The sequence below is a fragment of the Liolophura sinensis genome, chromosome 12 (genome assembly GCF_032854445.1).
Source record: "Liolophura sinensis isolate JHLJ2023 chromosome 12, CUHK_Ljap_v2, whole genome shotgun sequence".
NCBI lineage: Eukaryota > Metazoa > Mollusca > Polyplacophora > Chitonida > Chitonidae > Liolophura > Liolophura sinensis.
This window is the reverse complement of record NC_088306.1, coordinates 10,461,518-10,484,992: the sequence shown is the minus strand read 5'-3', so window position 1 is coordinate 10,484,992 and position 23,475 is coordinate 10,461,518. Positions and strand designations below refer to the sequence as shown.

The window sequence follows — 23,475 nt, the reverse complement described above, 5'->3', positions numbered from 1 at the left end:
AATTAATCAACTGATAAATTCTGACCAAAGAAACCGCCACCTGTCAAGTCCACTGTAATCGGTGACATCAACTGAAGTAAATAGCCAGATGTAACAATCATATTTCCTCGGTGAGTGCTTTCCAATACAGTATCCAAAGCAATGAAGGGGCTTCTAGTCCGACAGAGGCGGAGACTAGTTTCTTGTGAATTATGACCCTTTCTGTTGTTATTTTGAGGAAAATCTACAATGTGACAACAATTCTTTAACAATATGTATGTGTCAATCATTTTGGGTGAAAAATGAACTTAATGAGTGACAGAATGTGTACGAAAAATACAGAGTTTAACAAGTGAACCTGTTACGTGGCAATTAAAGAATTCACCCGTTCAACAAAGGTGGAAAATATTACAAGCCAAAATGCACCAAAAACTTTCACACTCCATTGAAAAAACACCAAAACTAGTGCTATCAAATGAACAATACTTGTACAATTTGTGTACACAAAAAATATAAAGGTTATTCGTTGGTGAAAAAGCAAAGGCATTATATGTGTATTTTAAAGCATGGGCAGTGACAAGTGAGACAGATCAATTATACATGCAAGTACACCATTCTGAAGGGGAAAAAAATTGTAATACAAACAAATGGCTGTGTCTGGGTTTGAACTCTCAGTCACTAGCAGGTAGGGTGTTCCTATAAATGTAATTCACCTGAATACAAGACTCACACAATGTTTGTGAGTCTGACACAACATACAGACATACTGATTGGGCTGAATACTGATGCACAGAAATACCAGTTTGACTTGTTAAGAATACAGAATGTCGGCCAACATATCTTTCCACGTTATCTGTTCTCATACAGTCCTACAGCAATGTACACTGGCACTAAGCGGACTATCTCTGCCATAAACCGTCTTCATAAAGTACAGTCCCAACTTGTGGACAAAAACATCTGAGAAAATGATGATAAAGATGCCAATACATCATCTTCTCTCTTCTGAAACTTTTGCATAATAATAATAAAAATAAAATCAAAAAAGCATCTGATACTGCCTTGTTTCTCTCATTAGAACAATGTTGGGATGATATCACTTTTCAGCATGGAGGGATAAATCATTGCCTATCCACAAGTCAGGAATTAAATTACCTTTAACACTTAACTTGCAAATTCTGAATATAAAATAATGAAAATTATCCACAAAAAATGACCTTACTTAACTTTCAAATAACTTGGATAATATCAATTACTGTATATACCTCACATTCTAAAATGCACAGATTTGCAAAGTAATGTACAAATGATCGCTTCAGATAAAAATGACTTTCCAGGTGTAAAGTATTAACTACAATTACACCTAGCATCCATTTAGAAAAAGGCTTTATGAAAAAAGAAAAAAGTTAAGTTTTTTTCTGCTTTCCTGGCTTTAAGCTTGTATCAGTGAAGATGTTTGACAGCCTCTTCATCTGTTATCTGCCTCTCCATCTCTTCAAAGTCGTCCATCAGTTCTTCCTCCCTGATGTTAAACAATCAGCCATTAGTCATCTTCTGCTGCAGTAAATTGTATAGATGTTTGTGAAGGAAACTGATGAAAATTTCAACCATCAAGTGCACATTTATCCCTGTTTTTTTTTTTATTTAAATGAATTGATGAAAAAGGTTCATGAATAGCAGGTGATTTTTAGATTGCATTAATTAATATAAATCCTGGTAATATTTGAGAATTTTTCATCAACAAAGACTCCTGAGTTTCCTCACTGGCATTTTGCACACAATAATAATAATTATTTTGCTGGTAGAACTATGATCTTTATCAAAAAAACTGACACACTATGTAACTTTCTCAAACATGTCCAAACCCATGTACCAAACCAAATACAGGAATGCCCTATTGAAAGTATTAGTTTCAACATGGTTAGCTCGCGTTAGCCTGTGTTATCCCCAACACCCTAAACTGTGACATGCAGCATGATTAGTTTACTAGATTAACTATTGGTCTATCCCCAACACCCTAAACTGTGACATGCAGCATGATTGGTTTACTAGATTAACTATTGGTCTATCCCCAACACCCTAAACTGTGACATGCAGCATGACTGGTTTACTAGATTAACTATTGGTCTATCCCCAACACCCTAAACTGTGACATGCAGCATGATTGGTTTACTAGATTAACTATTGGTCTATCCCCAACACTCTAAACTGTGACATGCAGCATGACTGGTTTACTAGATTAACTATTGGTCTATCCCCAACACCCTAAACTGTGACATGCAGCATGATTGGTTTACTAGATTAACTATTGGTCTATCCCCAACACCCTAAACTGTGACGTGCAGCATGATTGGTTTACTAGATTAACTATTGGTCTATCCCCAACACAGTAAACTGTGACGTGCAGCATGATTGGTTTACTACACTAACTATTGGTCTATCCCCAACACTCTAAACTGTGACATGCAGCATGATTGGTTTACTACACTAACTATTGGTCTATCCCCAACACTCTAAACTGTGACATGCAGCATGATCTGTTTACTAGATTAACTATTGGTCTATCCCCAACACTCTAAACTGTGACATGCAGCATGATTGGTTTACTAGATTAACTATTGGTTTATCCCCAACACTCTAAACTGTGACATGCAGCATGATTAGTTTACTAGATTAACTATTGGTCTATCCCCAACACTCTAAACTGTGACATGCAGCATGATTAGTTTACTAGATTAACTATTGGTCTATCCCCAACACTCTAAACTGTGACATGCAGCATGACTGGTTTACTAGATTAACTATTGGTCTATCCCCAACACTCTAAACTGTGACATGCAGCATGATTGGTTTACTAGATTAACTATTGGTCTATCCCCAACACCCTAAACTGTGACATGCAGCATGATTGGTTTACTAGAATAACTATTGGTCTATCCCCAACACCCTAAACTGTGACGTGCAGCATGATTGGTTTACTAGATTAACTATTGGTCTATCCCCAACACTCTAAACTGTGACATGCAGCATGATTGGTTTACTAGATTAACTATTGGTCTATCCCCAACACCCTAAACTGTGACATGCAGCATGATTGGTTTACTAGATTAACTACTGGTCTATCCCCAACACCCTAAACAGCATGATTAGTTTACTAGATTAACTATTGGTCTATCCCCAACACCCTAAACTGTGACGTGCAGCATGATTGGTTTACTAGAATAACTATTGGTCTATCCCCAACACCCTAAACTGTGACGTGCAGCATGATTGGTTTACTAAATTAACTACTGGTCTATCCCCAACACCCTAAACTGTGACGTGCAGCATGATTGGTTTACTAGATTAACTATTGGTCTATCCCCAACACTCTAAACTGTGACGTGCAGCATGATTGGTTTACTAGATTAACTATTGGTCTATCCCCAACACTCTAAACTGTGACATGCAGCATGATTGGTTTACTAGATTAACTATTGGTCTATCCCCAACACCCTAAACTGTGACATGCAGCATGATTGGTTTACTAGATTAACTACTGGTCTATCCCCAACACTCTAAACTGTGACGTGCAGCATGATTAGTTTACTAGATTAACTATTGGTCTATCCCCAACACCCTAAACTGTGACGTGCAGCATGATTGGTTTACTAGAATAACTATTGGTCTATCCCCAACACCCTAAACTGTGACGTGCAGCATGATTGGTTTACTAAATTAACTATTGGTCTATCCCCAACACCCTAAACTGTGACGTGCAGCATGATTGGTTTACTAGATTAACTATTGGTCTATCCCCAACACTCTAAACTGTGACGTGCAGCATGATTGGTTTACTAGATTAACTATTGGTCTATCCCCAACACTCTAAACTGTGACGTGCAGCATGATTGGTTTACTAGATTAACTATTGGTCTATCCCCAACACTCTAAACTGTGACGTGCAGCATGATTGGTTTACTAGATTAACTATTGGTCTATCCCCAACACCCTAAACTGTGACGTGCAGCATGATTGGTTTACTAGATTAACTATTGGTCTATCCCCAACACCCTAAACTGTGACGTGCAGCATGATTGGTTTACTAGATTAACTATTGGTCTATCCCCAACACTCTAAACTGTGACGTGCAGCATGATTGGTTTACTAGATTAACTATTGGTCTATCCCCAACACCCTAAACTGTGACGTGCAGCATGATTGGTTTACTAGATTAACTATTGGTCTATCCCCAACACTCTAAACTGTGACGTGCAGCATGATTGGTTTACTAGATTAACTATTGGTCTATCCCCAACACTCTAAACTGTGACGTGCAGCATGATTGGTTTACTAGATTAACTACTGGTCTATCCCCAACACCCTAAACTGTGACATGCAGCATGATTGGTTTACTAGATTAACAATTGGTCTATCCCCAACACCCTAAACTGTGACGTGCAGCATGATTGGTTTACTAGATTAACTATTGGTCTATCCCCAACACCCTAAACTGTGATGTGCAGCATGATTGGTTTACTAGATTAACTACTGGTCTATCCCCAACACTCTAAACTGTGACATGCAGCATGATTGGTTTACTAGATTAACTATTGGTCTATCCCCAACACTCTAAACTGTGACATGCAGCATGATTGGTTTACTAGATTAACTATTGGTCTATCCCCAACACCCTAAACTGTGACGTGCAGAATGATTGGTTTACTAGATTAACTACTGGTCTATCCCCAACACCCTAAACTGTGACGTGCAGCATGATTGGTTTACTAGATTAACTACTGGTCTATCCCCAACACTCTAAACTGTGACGTGCAGCATGATTGGTTTACTAGATTAACTATTGGTCTATCCCCAACACTCTAAACTGTGAAGTCTGTGTCGGCTTGCATTAGAAGCCCACAATCTAGTTTCACATGTCTAGGGGAATGAAAGAGGGAAATGATGAAGAGATTGCAATGTCCAAACTTCTTGATTGTACCGGGTTGTTCCAGCAATTACATTTGTTTGCTTTGCACAAGAAAAGTAAATTAATTTCTAAAGCATTGAAAGTTTGAGAAATCTTTTAAGGTTCAAGGTTTCATTTCACAAATTGTCACTCTCCCCGATTAAGGCAAGCTGAGAAGCCGAGCTTTGGGCCAAGACCGAAACTTCACAGAAGAGTGTCCTGTAAGTCACATCTTGTGAGAGATGATATAGCGATGACCATCAATGATACAAGATAAACACAGCCCATTGCCAATGACACCTGTGTTTTGGTTGACCCATGAACTTTCCTCCAAATTTTCCACCTACCTCTCCCTTCCCTTCAAAATGACCCAATCACTCAGCTTTTCCACCCACGTTAATTCCTCGTACAATTTAACTTCTTTTCATCACCCAGTTGTTCAAAAGTGTATTCACAGTTAAGCCCTGTATTAATCTTGCTAGACTGGTATAAAGACTTAAGCCTGGTTTAACTTTTGAAACATCTGGGCCCTGGGCATAAAACCCCTGTAATACCATACCTAAGTTGAACATCAATGTCATAGCCAGGCCCTGGGGTAGTAAGCCTGCTGAATCTCTCCATGACCTCCTCATCTTCAAGGTCATCCGCCATGTCCTCAGGCATTAATGTGTCCACACAAGACAGTTTACCACCATCTACAGGTCGGAAAAAACAAGAACATGACAATTATATATGAATACTATTTATCTGATTGGCGTTTAATGCCAAGATACTCAAGAATTTTTCACTTTATCTACAAAGGTAGGTAGTTTTATGGGCAGAGGAAACTGTAGTATTTATTTGATTTATTTATTTGATTGGTGTTTTACGCCATACTCAAGAATATTTCACTTATACGACAGCATTATGGTGGGAGGAAACCGGGCAGAGCCCGGGGGAATCCCACAACCATCCACAGGTTGCTGACTGACCTTCCCACGTACAGCCGGAGAGGAAGCCAGCATGAGCTGGACTTGATCTCACAGCGACCGGAAACCAGAGTAAAACCATCAACTATTGATATGCATACCATATAGGTGTGCGAGAAGTGGTCTTCAAACGTGCAAATAATGCCACACCAGTTGTGAGTTTAGTGAATTCTCATCCAGTTTTTGAAATTTTAAAACAAATTATTTACATCCCTGACATTTGCCACTTCAATGACATACTGAGGAGACATCTACATTATGGTTGTGAATGAACTTGCCTGCTTCTGAGGCCAGCTCCCACTCAAGTTGGTGAAGTGTTTGCCCATCATCTTGGTCCTGTTCCTCTAACACTGCCTCACTGTCTTCATCATACTGACTCAGGTTGTCTCCATCTATCACTGGAATAAACATACATGTCAGGGTGAGTGTTACATTGTAGTGCACGCATATCTTATTGTTACAAACTCTTGTCGGCACGGTCAGATTCAGCAAACTTTGTATTTATCTATTTTATCTGATTGGTGTTTTACTCTGTACTCAAGCGCCCCATGTAAATCCACAACCATCTGCACATTGCTGCCATGAACTGGTCTTGAAATCACAGTTTGTCTTGAACTCAACTCACTGGTGAGAGGCCTTGCTGGCGCGCTAACCACCTCCGCCAGGGAGGCCACCAGATTGAGCAAATGGTTGGAAGTTATTAAATAAGACAATCTTGTTTGCTTTCATGGCAAAAGAGGTGGATACATCTCCAACCAGACGTATTAAGGGGTTAGCACTTTACTGTATTCATGCAAAAATAAACAATGAGGGTGGTATTCCCACATTAGGGGATAATGCAGGAATAGGTATATCACGATCTTTTGCTGATAGCTTCGTCATTAATCTATCTACAGTAGACTCTCTGTAAGCCAACCTTACTCGGGACCAAACAGAAATGTCGGTTTAGACAAGATGTTGGTGTATTAAACATGGGCAAGCAGCCTACAGCAACAACAACATCTGTATTGTACGTAAATATAAGTTTAATTAAACTTGTTAAAGAGCACAGTGATGCATAGCAACAAACTATGAAAAGGAAGCTGATCTGTACTATACTTTAGTACATATGCATAATTACTTTACAAAAAATCGATCCAGGGTAGATTGTTGCTACTTCAAGCGCTGGTGGACTATCATCTCTTCAGTGATGGAGGTCAAGCATTCTTAAATTGCCTTTTCTCGCCACTGGAATTCTTCTCATATTTGTCCAAATAAAAGTGTTTTCTTTTAGGATGTCACTCACAGTTGAAGGGTCAACTGAAAACTTGTGAGCTAATTTAATTTGTTCAGGAATGTTTCATAGGCTTGGATAAGTTGAACTTTATCACACAAGTTCATCTCCACACGATGCTTCGCGGGTCTCCTTTCCATGGTCGGACGCTGTCAGTGCAATTGCAGGGGAATTTGTTACGGCAACTGTTGTTTGAGGCATTATTATTCAGTCACAGACTCATCCTTCACTCACAGCATGACTGAACTCTGATTTCCGCAGGAGGTATTGTACAGTATCAAGACAGGAGATCACCACCTGCTGAAGTAGGTAGAATTCCTATAAGCAGATTATCTCCCTTCCCACTAATCTTCAGTCACCTGGCGACCAGGCGAGTTGAAGCCAAACTTGGACTCCATCGGACGTCACACTGCGTCAGATTAGTACTCACTGGAAATGTTTGTACTACAAACCACTGTCGGTGTTCAGAATGGACAAGACTCGGTTTATTGAAAGCAATTAACATTACTGTCAAATGGAGCAGAAAACGGGCCACGAAATGCTGTTGGTTTTGACAAGATGTCGGTTTATTAAGGTGTCGGCGTTCAGAGAGTCCACTGTACTATCAGTGAAACCTTATGATGTATATTTACCTATTCCTGCTTTAGTCTCTGTGGTGCTACCATCATTGTTTCTTTTTTTGCTGTAGACAGACAAACATGGCTACCTTCAAATTTGGTTCTCCAGTGTCACCCATTCAGCCCTCATTCTGACAATCTCCTTTTACCGTGAACTAACATAACCAATTATTTTTATCTTGTGGTCCACACTCTGACTATCTTACCGATAGCACGAGACTGTCGCCCTGACTCAGTTGTGTCTGCAGTTGTCGGAGACTTCTGGACACCTGTACGCACTTTAGGAGAGATAACCCTGCGTCTGTGAGGGGAGGTAACCGATCTGGATTTAGGAGTGGAAGGTGGCCTAAAAATGACAACACATCCATATATTGGTGTACAGCTAAGGCAAGCAGCTGTCATTACTAGCAAACCATTGCACAGTCAGTGAAGCTTTAAATTATTAAATATTTCTTTCAGAAATAATAAAATAACAACAGAAAACATCCATGAAGTTCGCTGATAAAAATTATCCTTTAAATTTTGTGAAAAATATGTGCAAAACAGCTTCCCATACTTTAGCCTACAGATGGTTTGATTAAAGAGACATTAAAAGAGACATATTTGATTAAAGAAAACTAAACCTGTTCAATACAATCAGAACAAAGAATTCACACCTACCTCACAGGAAAGCTGAGCGAGTCTTGAGCTGGACTAACAGGACCTGTGTGTACCTGCACAGGCTCCCCTGTCACCTGACCGCTATAGGTGTATGACAGGGTGACCTCCTGTTCGCCATCCTGCTCCCTTTGTTCTACCTTAACTTCAGACGGCGCCGCTGCCTCGCTCACACTGCTGTCTGGACGCCAGGACCTTGGGGCCATCTGGTACACTGCGACGGACGGAAAGAAAACATGTTCTCTCAAATTATGTGATCTACTGATGAGCTGTTGCTCATGTGTTCAAACATCAGATAAAATATGTTATAATTCCATTCAACAACAAGCATAAAACATTGTGATGTGCTGATAGTATATAACCAATTTTTACTGATAAATTATGTGATTTACTGATTGGCATTCAAAAATGTAATACACAAGTTGTGTGAACTTATGAAGAAATAATAGCAGAAATGTTAAACAAAAAAATGTGATGTACTGACAGGCAGTACCAGCATGATATTGCACACAATCAATGTAATTTACTGATGGATATTAATTAGTAGAAACAGTATTGTTATGTATGATAATGAGCAGAAAAGAAATGTTCTGATAATTTATATAACATCCTCCACAGAAAAAAAAAATTTCAAAAAAGCTGCTGCCCAACAGCATTGCCAGGGTCCACAGGACTAGACTTTTACAACTTCTGGTAGCCTAATGTCTATAAAGTTCATGATAATGGTAAAAAACACAAAAAAAAAATGTAAAGGGATGTACTGGATTTGAACCCTACACTGCCAAGCATCATTTACAATTGGCAAAGTACTAGAGATTAGATGGCTTTGATCTGACCAAGCAAAAAAGACAGAAAGAATACAACTGGTTTTTCTACCTTTTATAGTTTTTGAGAACTTATGATGTGACTAAAAATAATAATAATAATAACAATAATAATAATAATAATAATCTGAACGATTTCAAGAGGTGTACCGCTAGGAACTAGCGTGGACCCTAATTACCGGATACATGCACTGAAACTAAAATAGTCGTTTAACTTATGTGTATTACACATTATCAAATGACACATACATCTACAATGACATCTAAGAATGAAAGTGTTAATTCTTAATGGCTCCCTTAAAGATTTATCTGTCTGCTATTAACACTGTATGTCAGAACAGAAATGATTTTGATTTATTTATTTAAACAAGTGTTTAATGCTTTACTCAAAAATATTTCACTTATACGATGGTGGTTAGCATTATGGTGGGAGGAAACCGGGAAGATCCCAAGGAAACAGAAATGTTTTCAACAGTTTTCGTGAATTGCCTCACGCAGTGCCACATACATGTACACTGTTACTATTTACATTCTCATCAATTATGAGCCATTATCACAAATATTAACAAGAATAAATCAATGATATGATTTTTCGAACTGATAAAACAAGAATTTAGTGGAACAATGCCAGCTCTACCATGTCTTCAGAGACTACATGTACCACCACTCTATGTGTCTCGTTCCACAGGTAATCAAGTTTTACTCCATCCAACATTTTCGCTGGTCTTTAATCTTTCTTGTAGGAAATCATACTTTTTGGAACTATTTCCCAACGATGCCAACAACTTACGGATGGTCGTGGGTAAATTTCCAGCTTGCTATGCCTGGCTTCCTTGGACCATAATGGTGGCCGCCTTTGTATAAGTGAAATATTCTTGAGTATAGCGTAAAACACCAATCAAACAAATATTTTGTGACTTGGACAGAAAGTTTATACTTCATCAACCATTATGAGAAACAATTATTTATTTATTTATTTGATTGGTGTTTTACGCCGTACTCAAGAATATTTCACTTATATGACGGCAGCCAGCATTATGGTGGGAGGAAACCGGGCACAGCCCGGGGGAAACCCACGACCTTCCGTAGGTTGCTATCAGAGCGACCGCATTGGTGAGAGACCCCTGGGTCATTACGCTGCACTAGTGCACTAACCAACTGAGCCACGCAGCCCCCTATGAGAAACAAGGCTTCACTTACATCTGTTACTGATTTTATACTGGCTGTTCTTTGACTTGTCACGAGTAGAGGTCGGGATTATCTCCCTCTCTGATGTTGTTGACTGAACACCAGCCAAGAAAAACCCACTCAAGGAGGCTGTATTCAGTGAATCTGTGGCAGGGGAAGACAACTCTAGCTTTGCCACTGCCTGAAGAGAGCTGCTTGGAGCTTTAGTGAGGTGACCCTCTCTGGTAAATAGAAGAAAACCAATACAACTGTAAAGCTTAAGTTAGTTATGTTATAGTGTCATCGCTATGTATATAGCAAAAATAGTATAAGAGAAAACATGGGAAAAAATGTACATCTATTCTGTTTTCAGTTATAATACTGGAAAGAATACAGCTGAGAAGTTTGCAATGTAGTGTCAAATTTATATTCCATGATAATATGCAAAACTTATCAACAGACAATCAATTAGGCTGGTTTTTGATTTTAATCAGGTGGCCCAAAAAATCTGAAGCCGTTAATACACCAACTTAAAGTTAAATCTGCAACTACATGTGAACGAGTATTTACTAAGGCTGTTTACATACAATGTAAAAACACCTCCGAGCTCACCCGTACACAGAGATTCTAGACCCAACCCTACTGCCTGCCCTGGACCCTGCTCTGGACGCTAAGCTGGATCTGGGTCTGCTAGTACTCTTGGGGCGAGCTCTTGACTGGGGACGACTTTTTGCTGTGCTGGGTCTTTTTGCACTTGTTTGTGATGACACTTTTGTGTTAACAAGACCATCAGTATTTTCATCTGGACTGGCATCTGTGACCTGGGAGGGAGAAATGTGACTGAAGGAAATGACTTCTTCTGGCTCTGTTACATACGGCACCTTCGCAGATTTACTCCCCTTGCGTTTGTAACCACTTGGGGGCATGTTCATAGAGCAGTCTGAATTCAGTCCCCTGAGAGGAACTCTCTTGTCAAACGGAGGGATCCCAGCAGGATGGTGGTCAACACGTTCTTCTGAGAACGCAATTCTTGAGGGTGTTGGTCTGGAAGTCCTTTGAAAAAAAGAGAAGAAATAAATGAACATTTTAGACCATACTTTCAGAAAGAGAAAGTGGCCCACCATATTTTTATTTATTTGTTTGATTGGTGTTTAAATAGAAATTCTGTAATTCTGCACTTCTGCAACAGCAACATGGTTTTGGGTTAGAGAGTACAAGAACAAGAATGGCCACAGTATTAAAACAACTACAAAGTACCCAGCAATTATTAAAGACTCCTCATTCAAAGCAACTCGATTACTAAGGAGGGGCTGATCAACTGCTGTGAGACCATTCAGCATGCCATACAAAGCAGCAGGAGATTTATCATGAATAAATTTAGCAGTTATAAAGTAGGGAAAACCTGGAACTTAGAATAAGGAAAATATTGTTCCTTGGAACTCCACTGGAACTCCAATTATCTCACCTGTTGATGAGGACATCTGCAGGTACACTGTCCACTTCCTCAACATGACAATGCCCTGAGGTCTCTATCCCATTTAATGCAGGTAGAAACTGAGAGAATGAATGCAAGATTAAGATTAATGGATACATGAAAAGGTACTTTAAAAAAACACATATGCCCCCAAAAAATAGGAATAAAATTTTCACCACTGAAGCATATTTTTTGTTTCTTAATAACTGTGTTAGAATGTGCGTATTCTTTTGACTAACACACTTCTTCGATTCATTCATCAGGCTGACCCTTACATTTTCATGCCATCATTTCCAGCTATGTAACCATGTACTGTAAATCAGAGAAGTAGCTGTCAGGACTGTATTGGCCTGATAAGGTAATGACTGAAGCCCACTACGCATGCCACTTCACTATGACTTTCTCATTTATAGGATGAACACATTATATATGATGTATTAAGAAATAAAAACCATTTCGTGTACACTTCAAAAATATTTACATGTACTATCAATCAAAATCTTATAAGCCTGGTGGAAAGCACTATATTGAGCACAAAGTCAATTTTAGCCAGTTGCTTATTTACAGATGTCAGTAAAATCAGTCATACTCGCTACAAAAATTGCCTTCTATTAGTAATAAAAAACACCACAAGCTCCAGACACTGATATGCTGTAAGTCTATATCAATGCAAGGAAAATGCAGTTGAAATTGTTTTTCTAATTCATAATGTTAAACTCCATAAACCTGGTTTGGACGGCAAAAACTCATTCAGCATGCCACTTGCTTTTGAATAACTATGACATCACCCGAGGCAATGAATTCTTGCCATTGTAATGAAGCTTATGAATTAGAAAAGGTATTCACATTCTGTGTAAGAACATAAGCTTTCAACATAATCCATGTGTAGAGCTTGTATTCTTACATGTGACTGACCATATGAAATTTTGGCAGCAAATATATGTACGACAGATTGTACAAATAATGGAATATAGGTGACTGGCTAAAAGAAAATGGACTATAGTAGCTGCTTCAAGTACGTGTGGCGAGCAATTTCTTAATCCAGGCTCAGAGGAGACAGGGAATAGCTCTCATACACCAGCACAAGATGTAGGTATAAAGGATGATAAAGGATAAGCATCAGGGAAATTCTCAAAAAGATATTCAAATATTCACACATTAAAAAGCCTTGTTTCCAAAGGAGGACAACAGATAAGTGCTAATTGGCTACTGCATGAGATACGTGCGGTACAGAAATGCATGTTTATCCTGGTTTAAAGCAGTATTATTCCTAAATTCCGTGATAATGCAGCTTTCACATAAAGTTGAACAAAACAGATGTTTCATCCCGTCTATAGACTACCAACGAATAAGTGTCGATTATGTTGGCATTTAAAATGTGCAACACAATAGCTAGGACTTACAGGAACATCAGGTAACTCAATAATTGAGAGCCCAGAGTCAGCACCAGCCCTACTTGGAGCACCACTGGTACAGACAGCATCATACAACGTCTGGAAGTTCACATGGCCCCTCTGTGTGTCCAGGTTACCCTCTGCGATAGAGAGAATAAAAATTACAGTTACAAGTCATCATAATGTTATAAAGAAAAATATTCATGTAAGATTCTGCACGTCATCTTTTAATGGGCCTTCAATTATGTTCCACTGATTACACAGCTGGTTTAGAGCATTTAATCGGCGTATGACGAAAAGCATATGGATTTGGCAGTTCAACAAAATAACAAAATATAACTGCGCAAATGCTAGTGATGAACAAAACGACAAAAAACACTTTGTACATGATGACTGAATCACACACTTGTATCTTCTTGATAACTGGGCAAGGAATTTGTAATTTGTAAATTCGAGATAATACAGAACCTGTATTTACCAGGGATTTCTCCCTCCTTACGTCTGGCCATGATCATATAACGGAAAAACCCTTGAGTTTGACTTTAAATAACAATCAAATAAACAAATAAACCAGTGTTTTAGTATTTCAGAGGACTTTCAAACTGAAGAGGAGTCACAACTTCTCCATAAAACTTAGAACTCAAAATACCTTGTCTAGACTATGTCCATCCTTTAATTACAAGGACAAAGAATGACACACCATCTTACCCTGGTCATAGAAGCTCTCTCTATAATGCTCCGGTGATTGGCTGTGGCACTCCCCAAAACCTTCTGACATCCCCGAGGGTGACCGGTACGGCAGTTGACCCACTTCTGTTTTACGGTGTTTCTTGAGTAACAGTCTCTCAGCATAAGAAATGTTGTGGTCATGAAACACTACTTCCAAAGAGTTGTCTCCCCTTGTGTCCACTGTGCTGGTGGAATGCTCCACGCTTATGACTAAAATAAAAAAAAGAGATAAATATACAGTGTAAGTGCAATGTTAATGTTTTCATTATCACTAGGTGATAAAACATTGCAAAAGTAACAAGTCCTAGCGACAATGCAAATGATTTACTACCCGGCCTGGTAGAAAGTGCCCAGTTTCCTCCAACCGTAATGCTGGCCTCCATCGTATAAGTGAAATATTCTTGAGTGCATCAATCCAATCCAATCAAATCAAATAAATAAATAAACGGTAGAAAGTGAAAAGCTCGTTGAATCAATACAGTAGGCATCTTTACCAAGAGGATGAACAGCACATAAAACGAATTTTAAGTAACAACCACAACCAGCACATGTTCCCACAAATAAATGTGATTACTAATCTTATCTTACTAGTACATTTGAAGACAAATTGTGTTATCGACCATGTGCTTTTTGGACAGACCAATCTGGATGAGTATAAAAAGGCCCCTCTAACATCTATTATAAAGCAAAATGTGACATGCAACAGGATATACTGTAAATCTTGAACCTTTTCAACCAGTGAAGCACTTTTTTTTGGTAGAATTTATGCTCACAATTATTATGATGACGACACTATTACAATAATGTGTTTGTGTCAGTACTAAAATTCAAACTTCATAAAACTAAAAATTGTTTTTCTACACCCCACAATTCTCTCAGAATATTGATTGCAGAAGTGGTTGAAAAAGTTGAAGAATTAGGGTAAACATAATTCAACATGGATTTCTTTATAGAAAAGGTCAGTAAGGGCTCCCACACAACTATAAAACTGAAACAGATCTATATTGTAAACGTAAAATAAAAACAGGGTTTTAACATCACACTCCGTGGGAGGAAATCCAGCCCCAGACTGTCAAGGTGAACTAACCTGCTGGTTTAACCTTGGACTGTGAGCCTGAACTGGACTTTGAAGGCCGGGCAGGTTTGATTAAGGCTGGTGTTGCTGGTGTCGTTGCAATTGTTTGATTACTATCACCACTTCTCCAAGCTCTCAAGGCCTCTTGGAAGGATGCAGCACTGCCGTTTTCATCATAATTTCCCGCCAGTAGAGAAGGTCCACTGAATGATCCACTAGCTCCTTCAGGGCTATTACGATTCCCATCCTGTTGTAGGAAAGTTATTTCTTTTAAATATTGTGTTATCTTCTGACTGAAGTTATTTTTGTGAAGTCAACTATGTCAAAAAATTGTTTCTTACGTCCACATTGTGTGTATTATGCAGAAATTTCAATATTTTTTAAGAATTAGATCAAAAGATCAATGCACCATTGTGATTGAAAACTGCATCTACTTTATTGTACAATGGTTTGCATCAAACCAGGCCTCACAGATTTTCAACTACCCTTCAAAACCTACACTTGAGAATTTAGTGAATCAATTAAAATGTGGTCATATTTTACTACAACGGAAGTAATTTGTTTAATAAATTATCTCCCTGACCCGTGTACATTTTACATAGACTACAGTACATGTATTTCTCAGGAATATTTCACTTATTGTAATATTAGGGACCTCTGTGGCTGAGGTGGTTAGCACACCAGCATAGCGCAAGGATTCAGGAGCTTCAAATTATGCGGTCGCTGTGAGTTCAAGTCCAGCTCATGCTGGCCTCCTCTCCGGCCATACATGGGAAGGTCTTTCAGCAGCCTGCCGATGGTAATGGTTTTCCCTCTTCATCCTCTTCCTGGTTTCCTCCCACCATAATGCCAGGCTGCCGTCGTGTAAGTGAAATATTCTTGAGTACATGTGCTAATCAAATAAATAAATATAGTATTATTAAAAGTAAGCTAAATACATGTACATAAAATATCATCACAGAAGTTCCATACCCCATTCCCAATAGCTATGGTATCCCCCTCAGCTGGTAGGTGACTTGTAACAAGGTCTCTGAAAACAGAAACACAAAACAGATGTTACTTCATACTCTGAGTGGTCATGTCTTGAGCTAGAAGATATGTCGACCACACGTATGTGTATCAGTTTTTTTGATTTGTTACTAAAGCTTCATGTTATCAGACACTTAGGATGTACTGTGAATTTAGATTTTACTACATGTTACACCATCACATAAATAATACGGCGATGTAAACTGAGCACTGGAAAGATATGCAATTACATCAATACCTGCATGTCAGTAAATTAAGTCACAAAACAGAATTTTTAACTACGCAGTAATAAATATTTTCTTTAAAATGTCTCATTTTCAGGAATATACCCTTATTCAACTGCTTTTTCAACCACCTCTACTGCCAATATTTTGAAGCGTTCGGAGAGAACTGCACGTATGGGTTTTACCCAAATTAATGTGAATTTCTGTTAACATTTAAGTAAACCCAATAAAATGCCCAAGAAAACCTTTTTCAATGAGCAATTTGTATCAAATACTGAAGTAATGTAAATTTCTCTCTCAGTCTAAAGTACTGTCATCTTCCCATATCTAATTTGAAATGTGACTGTGAGCAAGGCATATCTATATTGCAAAGAAAGCTGAAAGATTCTCAGTCTTGGAATGACAATCTGTATACTGACATAGCTTACCTTGAAGAGGCAGGAGGGGTGAGTCGGGGAGTAAGGCACGGCCTGGGGGTGTTTGCCTGAGAAACAATAAAACCGGATTTAACAGATTATACATAAAGCTCTTATTTTTTATTTCTTAATGTGCAATTTAGGATGTGTCCTCGCAGAAAAACTTTTTAGTTTTCTCCTAAAAATGACTCTAAACTACTGTTTTTCTAAGGCCCGAGTGGTCAGTCCAGAAATTAAATAGTCTGCAGTCATGACAACAATGGTGATAGTTGCCGATCAAAACAGCTCTCAGGACTCCGAATCATGGGCACAAAACTGGCTTTTTCTGGAAGCCTGGCATGCCTGTATATAGCTGAATGGTCTCCATTTATTGATGGAGATTAGATGCCTGTTTCTGTATTCCAAGCCATACAAACCTGAGATGGTCTCAGCATTAGAACTTGTGTTATACTCAGAAAAACCCAGTTAAATCCAAAATAACCCTAATTATTACTGTTTTAAAGTAATAATCTTACTTGGATTGGAACAGATCTATGTTTCTTCAGAGCTCCTTTCAGATGAAAAGCTGCAAAACAACCAGCACAGTAGTCCTCCCCACACTGTGCACATGTCTGAGGGGAGAAAACAGTCACAAATAGTACATCCTTTAATATAACTTAGATTGTTTTCAATTATAAATAATTAATTAGTTTTAATTAACTTAGATTGGCCAACAGCAGATCTTATTATTAAAGGATCTGGTATGGTAAGGCTGTGAATCGGCCCCAGTGCAAGAAACTCCGGAGGCGAAACTGAGTACGGCTGTGATTGACAGTTGCTGACACCTTCATATAAAGCTAGACCACTTCTTCGTTTCAGTTCTGATTTACTGCGTTTTCCCTGTTCTGGGTACCCTATTTCTGCTAAAATTTGGGACACCTGGGCCACTCATTTTAGCCAATATACATGACATTCTAGCAGGAGTTTCTTTTTTCTCACAAGGTTAAAAGATCTAATGAACAACAAACTTATATCTTTACTTTACCAAAAGGCTCGTAAAGAAATGTACTATTCTACTTTCAACACTATTAATATCTGTCTCAAATTCTAGAAGAACCAGGGTATGTATGTATGTATGTATGCTTGGGGTTTTACGCTGTACTTTACAATTTTTCCTGCTTTTTGAAAAGTGTGTAACTTAAAGCTCAAAGCATGCACTGAAGCAAGTCTATATCCACTTTAGTGTTGTACAGCTCAAGTACACCAGTCATGTTGAAACATCTTTGTCTGTATTTGACACTGTAGAGCAGGGATAATTATATTAGGATCAGCAGAACACTTAGACATGGATGAAATGTTAGGTCATTTATGTATTGTAGGTCACCATGTGCATGCATGCAGCAGTAGCAGAGGAACATGCATTTACTAAGATTCATACAGCTTTAGTAGTTTATACCTGTACTACAGATTGGTTGATTTCTCAGCATATCAGGTGTGGTGCAAATTACCTTGACATGTACATGGCAAACATGAGATAACTCCACGTGCATGTAACTCACCACTGATGCCCCTCTTTCTTCACACTGGCCACACTGGGGGCCCTTCCTCTTGTCTTTAGGACTCACTTTCTTTGAGGCAATGTACCCGATGGTCCCTGGGGCTTTACTTCTGTGTGGTAAATCTGAAATCAGCAAAGAAATGGACTGATTGGCAATCATTATTGCACTTTGGCAAATGGCATGAATGGTGCATGTTTTAAATACCAAATTGTTATTTAATCCGCCATAGAAATTACAGACTGGAATTAAACACTATGCACACGGAACTGAACCAGTACAAAAAATTTACGCTGATCTGTATGCAGGTATGCACAGTCAAATATACTTACGCAATGTTTCATCCTTCAACACTTTCACTTTTGGACTGCCACCCTGTGCAAAATAAACAAAGAGGTGAAATTGAGCATAAAGGTTTATTCATGTATGCTGATCTGCCTAATATATCCTTCAGCGACACATATCACCATTCATATATCTAATACCATCTTTCCAAGGAAATCTTTTAATATATTCCACTGACAGAAAAAAAAAATCCATAACTTTACACTTAATTTCTTTTTGCAATTTGAAATCAATGTTGTAGCTGTCAAAAGAACCTGCATGTACAGATTTCTATTCTTTTCAATTATTTTCTTCTTAAAAAAAAATACTGATCAAGGGCTTTATGGATATAACCAGGCCTGTCCAGTACACATCACTGCATCTTACAAAATTACACAAAATCATGTGAATAATTATACATGTTGATGGGCCATGTGACGAAAGCAATGCTGCAGACAATGAATCATTGAAAACCCTGAATTTATCTCCATCATGTCGATATACTTACTTTGCTCTTAAGCTGCCTTGTCTGTTTAGCATCGAGAACATCCTGTGCATATGAGTGTAGGTTACCAGTCTGCCCGCTCTTCCAGAAGCCACCCTGTCTCCTGTGAAAATTCAAAATGCTGACAATTAGCCTCAAAACCAGGGTAAAAAAAAAAATGTACTGAAGAATGGCATATACGTGTCCATCAACTAATTAACAAAACTTAACATCCACTTCTAATATGAAACGTTACCTGGATAATTCTACTAAACAGAGAAAAACAAAATGTGCATGAGAAAACAGATTTTAGTTATATTTATCTGAGTGTTGTTTAACGCTAAATTCATGAATTTTTCACTTACGCAATTGCAAAAAGTTTCTTTGCTAGAGGAAATCTGTGCAAAGGGGGGAACCACCAACTGTACTAGTATGTTACTTACAATCTTTTCCACAGGTGATATACGGCTGTACAAATCATATTGGTGGAAGACATGTAAGTGGACTTCAATCACTGTTGGCTCACAGCCTCACGCCATCAATGCTGACCACATACTGTAAATCTTTTTGACTAAAGTAATTTTTTTCCAGTACAATTATTATCAAAATCAGAATGAAATGATTCACTAAAGATGCAAGCTTCAGAAAACTGACACTGGTCTTGTGTCTACTTTCCAGTGGCCATTAGTCTCTGATTTGATCTATCTTACTCACTCCCTCTCCTCTTTCTCACGACTCATCGCCATTTTCAGCTCGCGGAGCCTCTCTTCCATCTTTCTACTCTCTTCCTCGAGCTGTTTGGTCTGTTCCTTGGCATTGCGGAGGTTTCTGAGAAAAGGATTGAATTACTTATACTTATAAACTCTATGAATTATATGCTTTAATTTAACATTTACAAAATCACGTTCACAGTTCACTTGTCTACAAACCAACACAGAATATGACTAAATAACAACTTATGTGTATACCAGTACTTACATGTACATGTGACATTTCACAGAAATTTCCTAATTAACAAATGATTATTATATGATTTACACATAAGTTAATAATATAAATAATATATTATCCAGTTCATTATTACATGGATTACAGTTTATCATGATAAGCATGTAGTCTATTGCATGTGGCTTCTTTGTGTACAAGCAAATAATATGTACATTTTGAGAAGCATAATCAACAAGACTGTACTATAATGATGACCTTTATGATATCATTATGAATATGAACACAAACCTGTGGCTTCATATACTATTGAAAGAAAACAATTTCGGATCCACATACAATATTTACATATACTTTTTGTATAGTTTATCTTTCAAGTAAATGTATGGTACATAACATGTATACAGGCAGCTGACGTGGACATTCCTGTTCTTCAAAACTGCTCATTATGTTTACTTGTAAGATACCCATGAACATACAAACAAAGATAGAAAACACTGCATTCAATAAAACTAAATTATAATATTTATAAATATAAATCAGCATGACATTGTGATATACTACATGTACTTGACTTTTGACCACTAGTTAGCATGACTAGACAAAAACACGTAGACACTGAGAAAACCTCGCAATACTTAAACCATTCCCCCACGACCACAGCAATGGCCCAAAGATACATGTACATAAACTGGGACTCGACAAAGTTCTGAATTTTGTTGTTCCTTCATAACAATACAAAATATGCAAATATATATGTGAAGTTTATGGGAAACACAGAAAACAGAGGAAGAGTGAGCTTACTTAATTTTGATTACATCTTATTAAAAAATAAATTATAATTTCAGGTATTTCTCTATGGTGCTAGTCCAAGATTTCTTAAAGATATGGTTACATTATTTCAAGCCTCCGTAAAGCAGCCTGACAAGAACATAATACGGTATCAAATCCCATCTTGCCAGCAACAAACTATTTGGTGCCTGACAAAGACCATAGAGAATAACATAGGGAATCTTCAACAACAAAAAAAGTAGGTAGATTGATTGGGTTTTTGAAATTTGTCAGCCATGCTGTAATAAGTTATTTGCAGGCCTTTGATATCATGCACTCACTCCTGTACAGAATTAAATCACTGCCAGTGATGCTTTGTTTATTTCTTTCTTTATTTTAAATTATATGTGTTTAAAACGATGGACCAGGACACTATGGAAAAAAATATATAAAACTTCAGTGCAAGATTAAGAAAACATATGTGCCGCAGTTAAGTAAAACTACAATATTTGCATGCTTTTACCATGCCACCATGTAAAAAATAATTAAAAATACCTAATATCTAATAACCATCACAACCCAGATGTATTTCACACATGCAGGTACAAAGTACTGTACTGTAATCTAAGAAATTAACTAAAATTTTGACTTACAAAAATTGAGTTCTGCAAGGATGGAAAATTGAACATTTATATGTTAGTCATATAAGTGTACTTGAAAATATCGAATAACACAGGCATTCGAACCGAGGGGATTGGGGTGGGGGGGGGGGGGGGGTAAAAAATTATGTACTAAAGTAATTATGTGTTGCTCATAATCAACTCTGATATTTTCAAACAACTCGCAATTTTTTTAAAGATGGAGAAAACATAAAAATGACAAAGTTCAGATGAAAGAGTTCAAAAAGTTATTCCTAAGTATGGTTTTCAATATTTTTTCTGATTTTTCCTTAAGGGGGAAAAAGAGACTTGAAAATAATTTTTGTATGGTGGGTATTTGTGACCACCTTTTGGTATTTATAGTCTTAGTTTAGTAATGTTATAAATGAGGATGTAACACAGGTTAAATAAATATTTCTGCACTAGAATTTGTTCTTTTCAGCACGTATTTAACCTCAATTTGGATCATATTTATATTTTTAATATGTTCATAAATATTATCATAATCTAGGTTAAATGCATATGTTTTGATATAAACAACAAATTTGCATTCAAATAAATTTATTAGACAAGCATCACATCCTTATTTAGAACATTATTATGTAACAATGATAAATACTAAAAGTTGGTTCCAAACACCCACCACACAAAAATATTTTCAAATACCCTTTTCTTTTGAAAAATAACCCCCCCACCCACCCCCACCCCAAAAAATGTAAGGATCATATTTGTGAATAAGTTTTGATCCTATTTCATCTGATTTGGGCATCACTTTTATGTTGTCTTCTCCTTTAAGTGAACATTTTAATGCTTGTGCGAGTTCCTCGTCATGGAAAATTCTGTGCTGTGTCAGGAGTTCAAGGAATTGCATAGCAGTTGCTAAATGCCTTGTGTGATGTAAATTAATTCATGGACACATAGGATTATCATTCCCCAAAAAAATAAAATAATTCAAAATCCAATGTAGCACATCATTTTTTTGTTTGAAAATTCACTGGGTCTGCTATGATGTACATGTACACCTAGGCTGTGAGCAAACTTCAGATATATATGGGAATGCCACCATGTGGAGCTCCCAGGAATAAGGAAACTGCTTAAGCACTATACATGAGAAAACTTAAGTTATATTTTCAAACCTGAGGTGAGTGTGGTCTAAATTCAGTTTAAATGCATGTAATTCCATAAAGTAAAATTAAGATGGGTAGGCCAGGCCTTTTGAGTTCAAATCAATGAATATATCATTTGTTTGCAAGTTTTCTTTGGTCTCCTGTTACATGTACAAGTATACTCACTGTGCTTTTAAACGAACGGAGATATCTTCTCTCCTTGTTGAGGTGTTGAATGTGGACATCATGTGGACTTTCAATTGGTAAAATGATCACCTGAAATGGAAGAAATGATATAGAGTGCAAGGAAAAGATGAATACAAACAAAAAGTGGAAATTTGGTGATGTTTTTCGTTTTAATTCTGACAGGTCAAAGAAAAAATAAAATAAAAACACGTACGTGTGTCTACTTATGACTCACCAAGGAGGGCTGTTATCTTCTTTAAGGACATCAAATCACAATTTCATTTGATCTTGATAATGACAGTTAAAAAAACTAAGTCAGCCCTTCGCTGTTATTCAAAACCAGCGTAAGTCTTGAAGAAAGAAAGAGAATTCCACAAAGCAGACATGGATAGCCTGCAGCTATTTTCCCGTTGCCATGGTAAAGCGAAATATTTGCGACAACTACACAGTGGCATCTTACACTGACAGTTACATTGTACCTGTTTTTAAAACTGAAACGACATCTAATTTAGGAACATATGTGCACACAATTAAACGTATAACTTCGAGCAATCAAAAGCTACCTTGTGATGAAGGAGGATAGTCGATCTTGAAGTGAGACTTGACGTGAGAATGAAGATGACACATGTACGAAGTCACATTGTGTTGGCGTCCCCAGCAGCAAGGTAAACAAACCTCGGCAACTCTCGTGGGGAAG

The 23,475-nt window shown here is 37.7% G+C and overlaps 1 protein-coding gene across 1 annotated transcript; it reads right to left on the bottom strand.

Moving 5' to 3' along the window:
- Positions 1 to 862: 862 nt before the first annotated feature.
- Positions 863 to 23,460, bottom strand: LOC135479306 (uncharacterized). Its single transcript, XM_064759129.1, has 20 exons — positions 23,342 to 23,460; positions 22,779 to 22,868; positions 19,826 to 19,939; positions 19,132 to 19,235; positions 18,636 to 18,662; positions 18,307 to 18,428; positions 17,284 to 17,379; positions 16,781 to 16,836; positions 16,072 to 16,129; positions 15,112 to 15,346; positions 14,004 to 14,234; positions 13,305 to 13,435; positions 11,893 to 11,981; positions 11,040 to 11,480; positions 10,461 to 10,669; positions 8,440 to 8,650; positions 7,986 to 8,125; positions 6,168 to 6,287; positions 5,481 to 5,616; positions 863 to 1,498 (listed from the first exon to the last, which is right to left on the bottom strand). Exons 2-20 carry the CDS (start codon positions 22,838 to 22,840, stop codon positions 1,420 to 1,422), a joined length of 2,661 nt encoding a protein of 886 aa, XP_064615199.1. The 5' UTR covers positions 22,841 to 22,868; positions 23,342 to 23,460; the 3' UTR covers positions 863 to 1,419.
- Between the last annotated feature and the right edge of the window lie 15 nt (positions 23,461 to 23,475).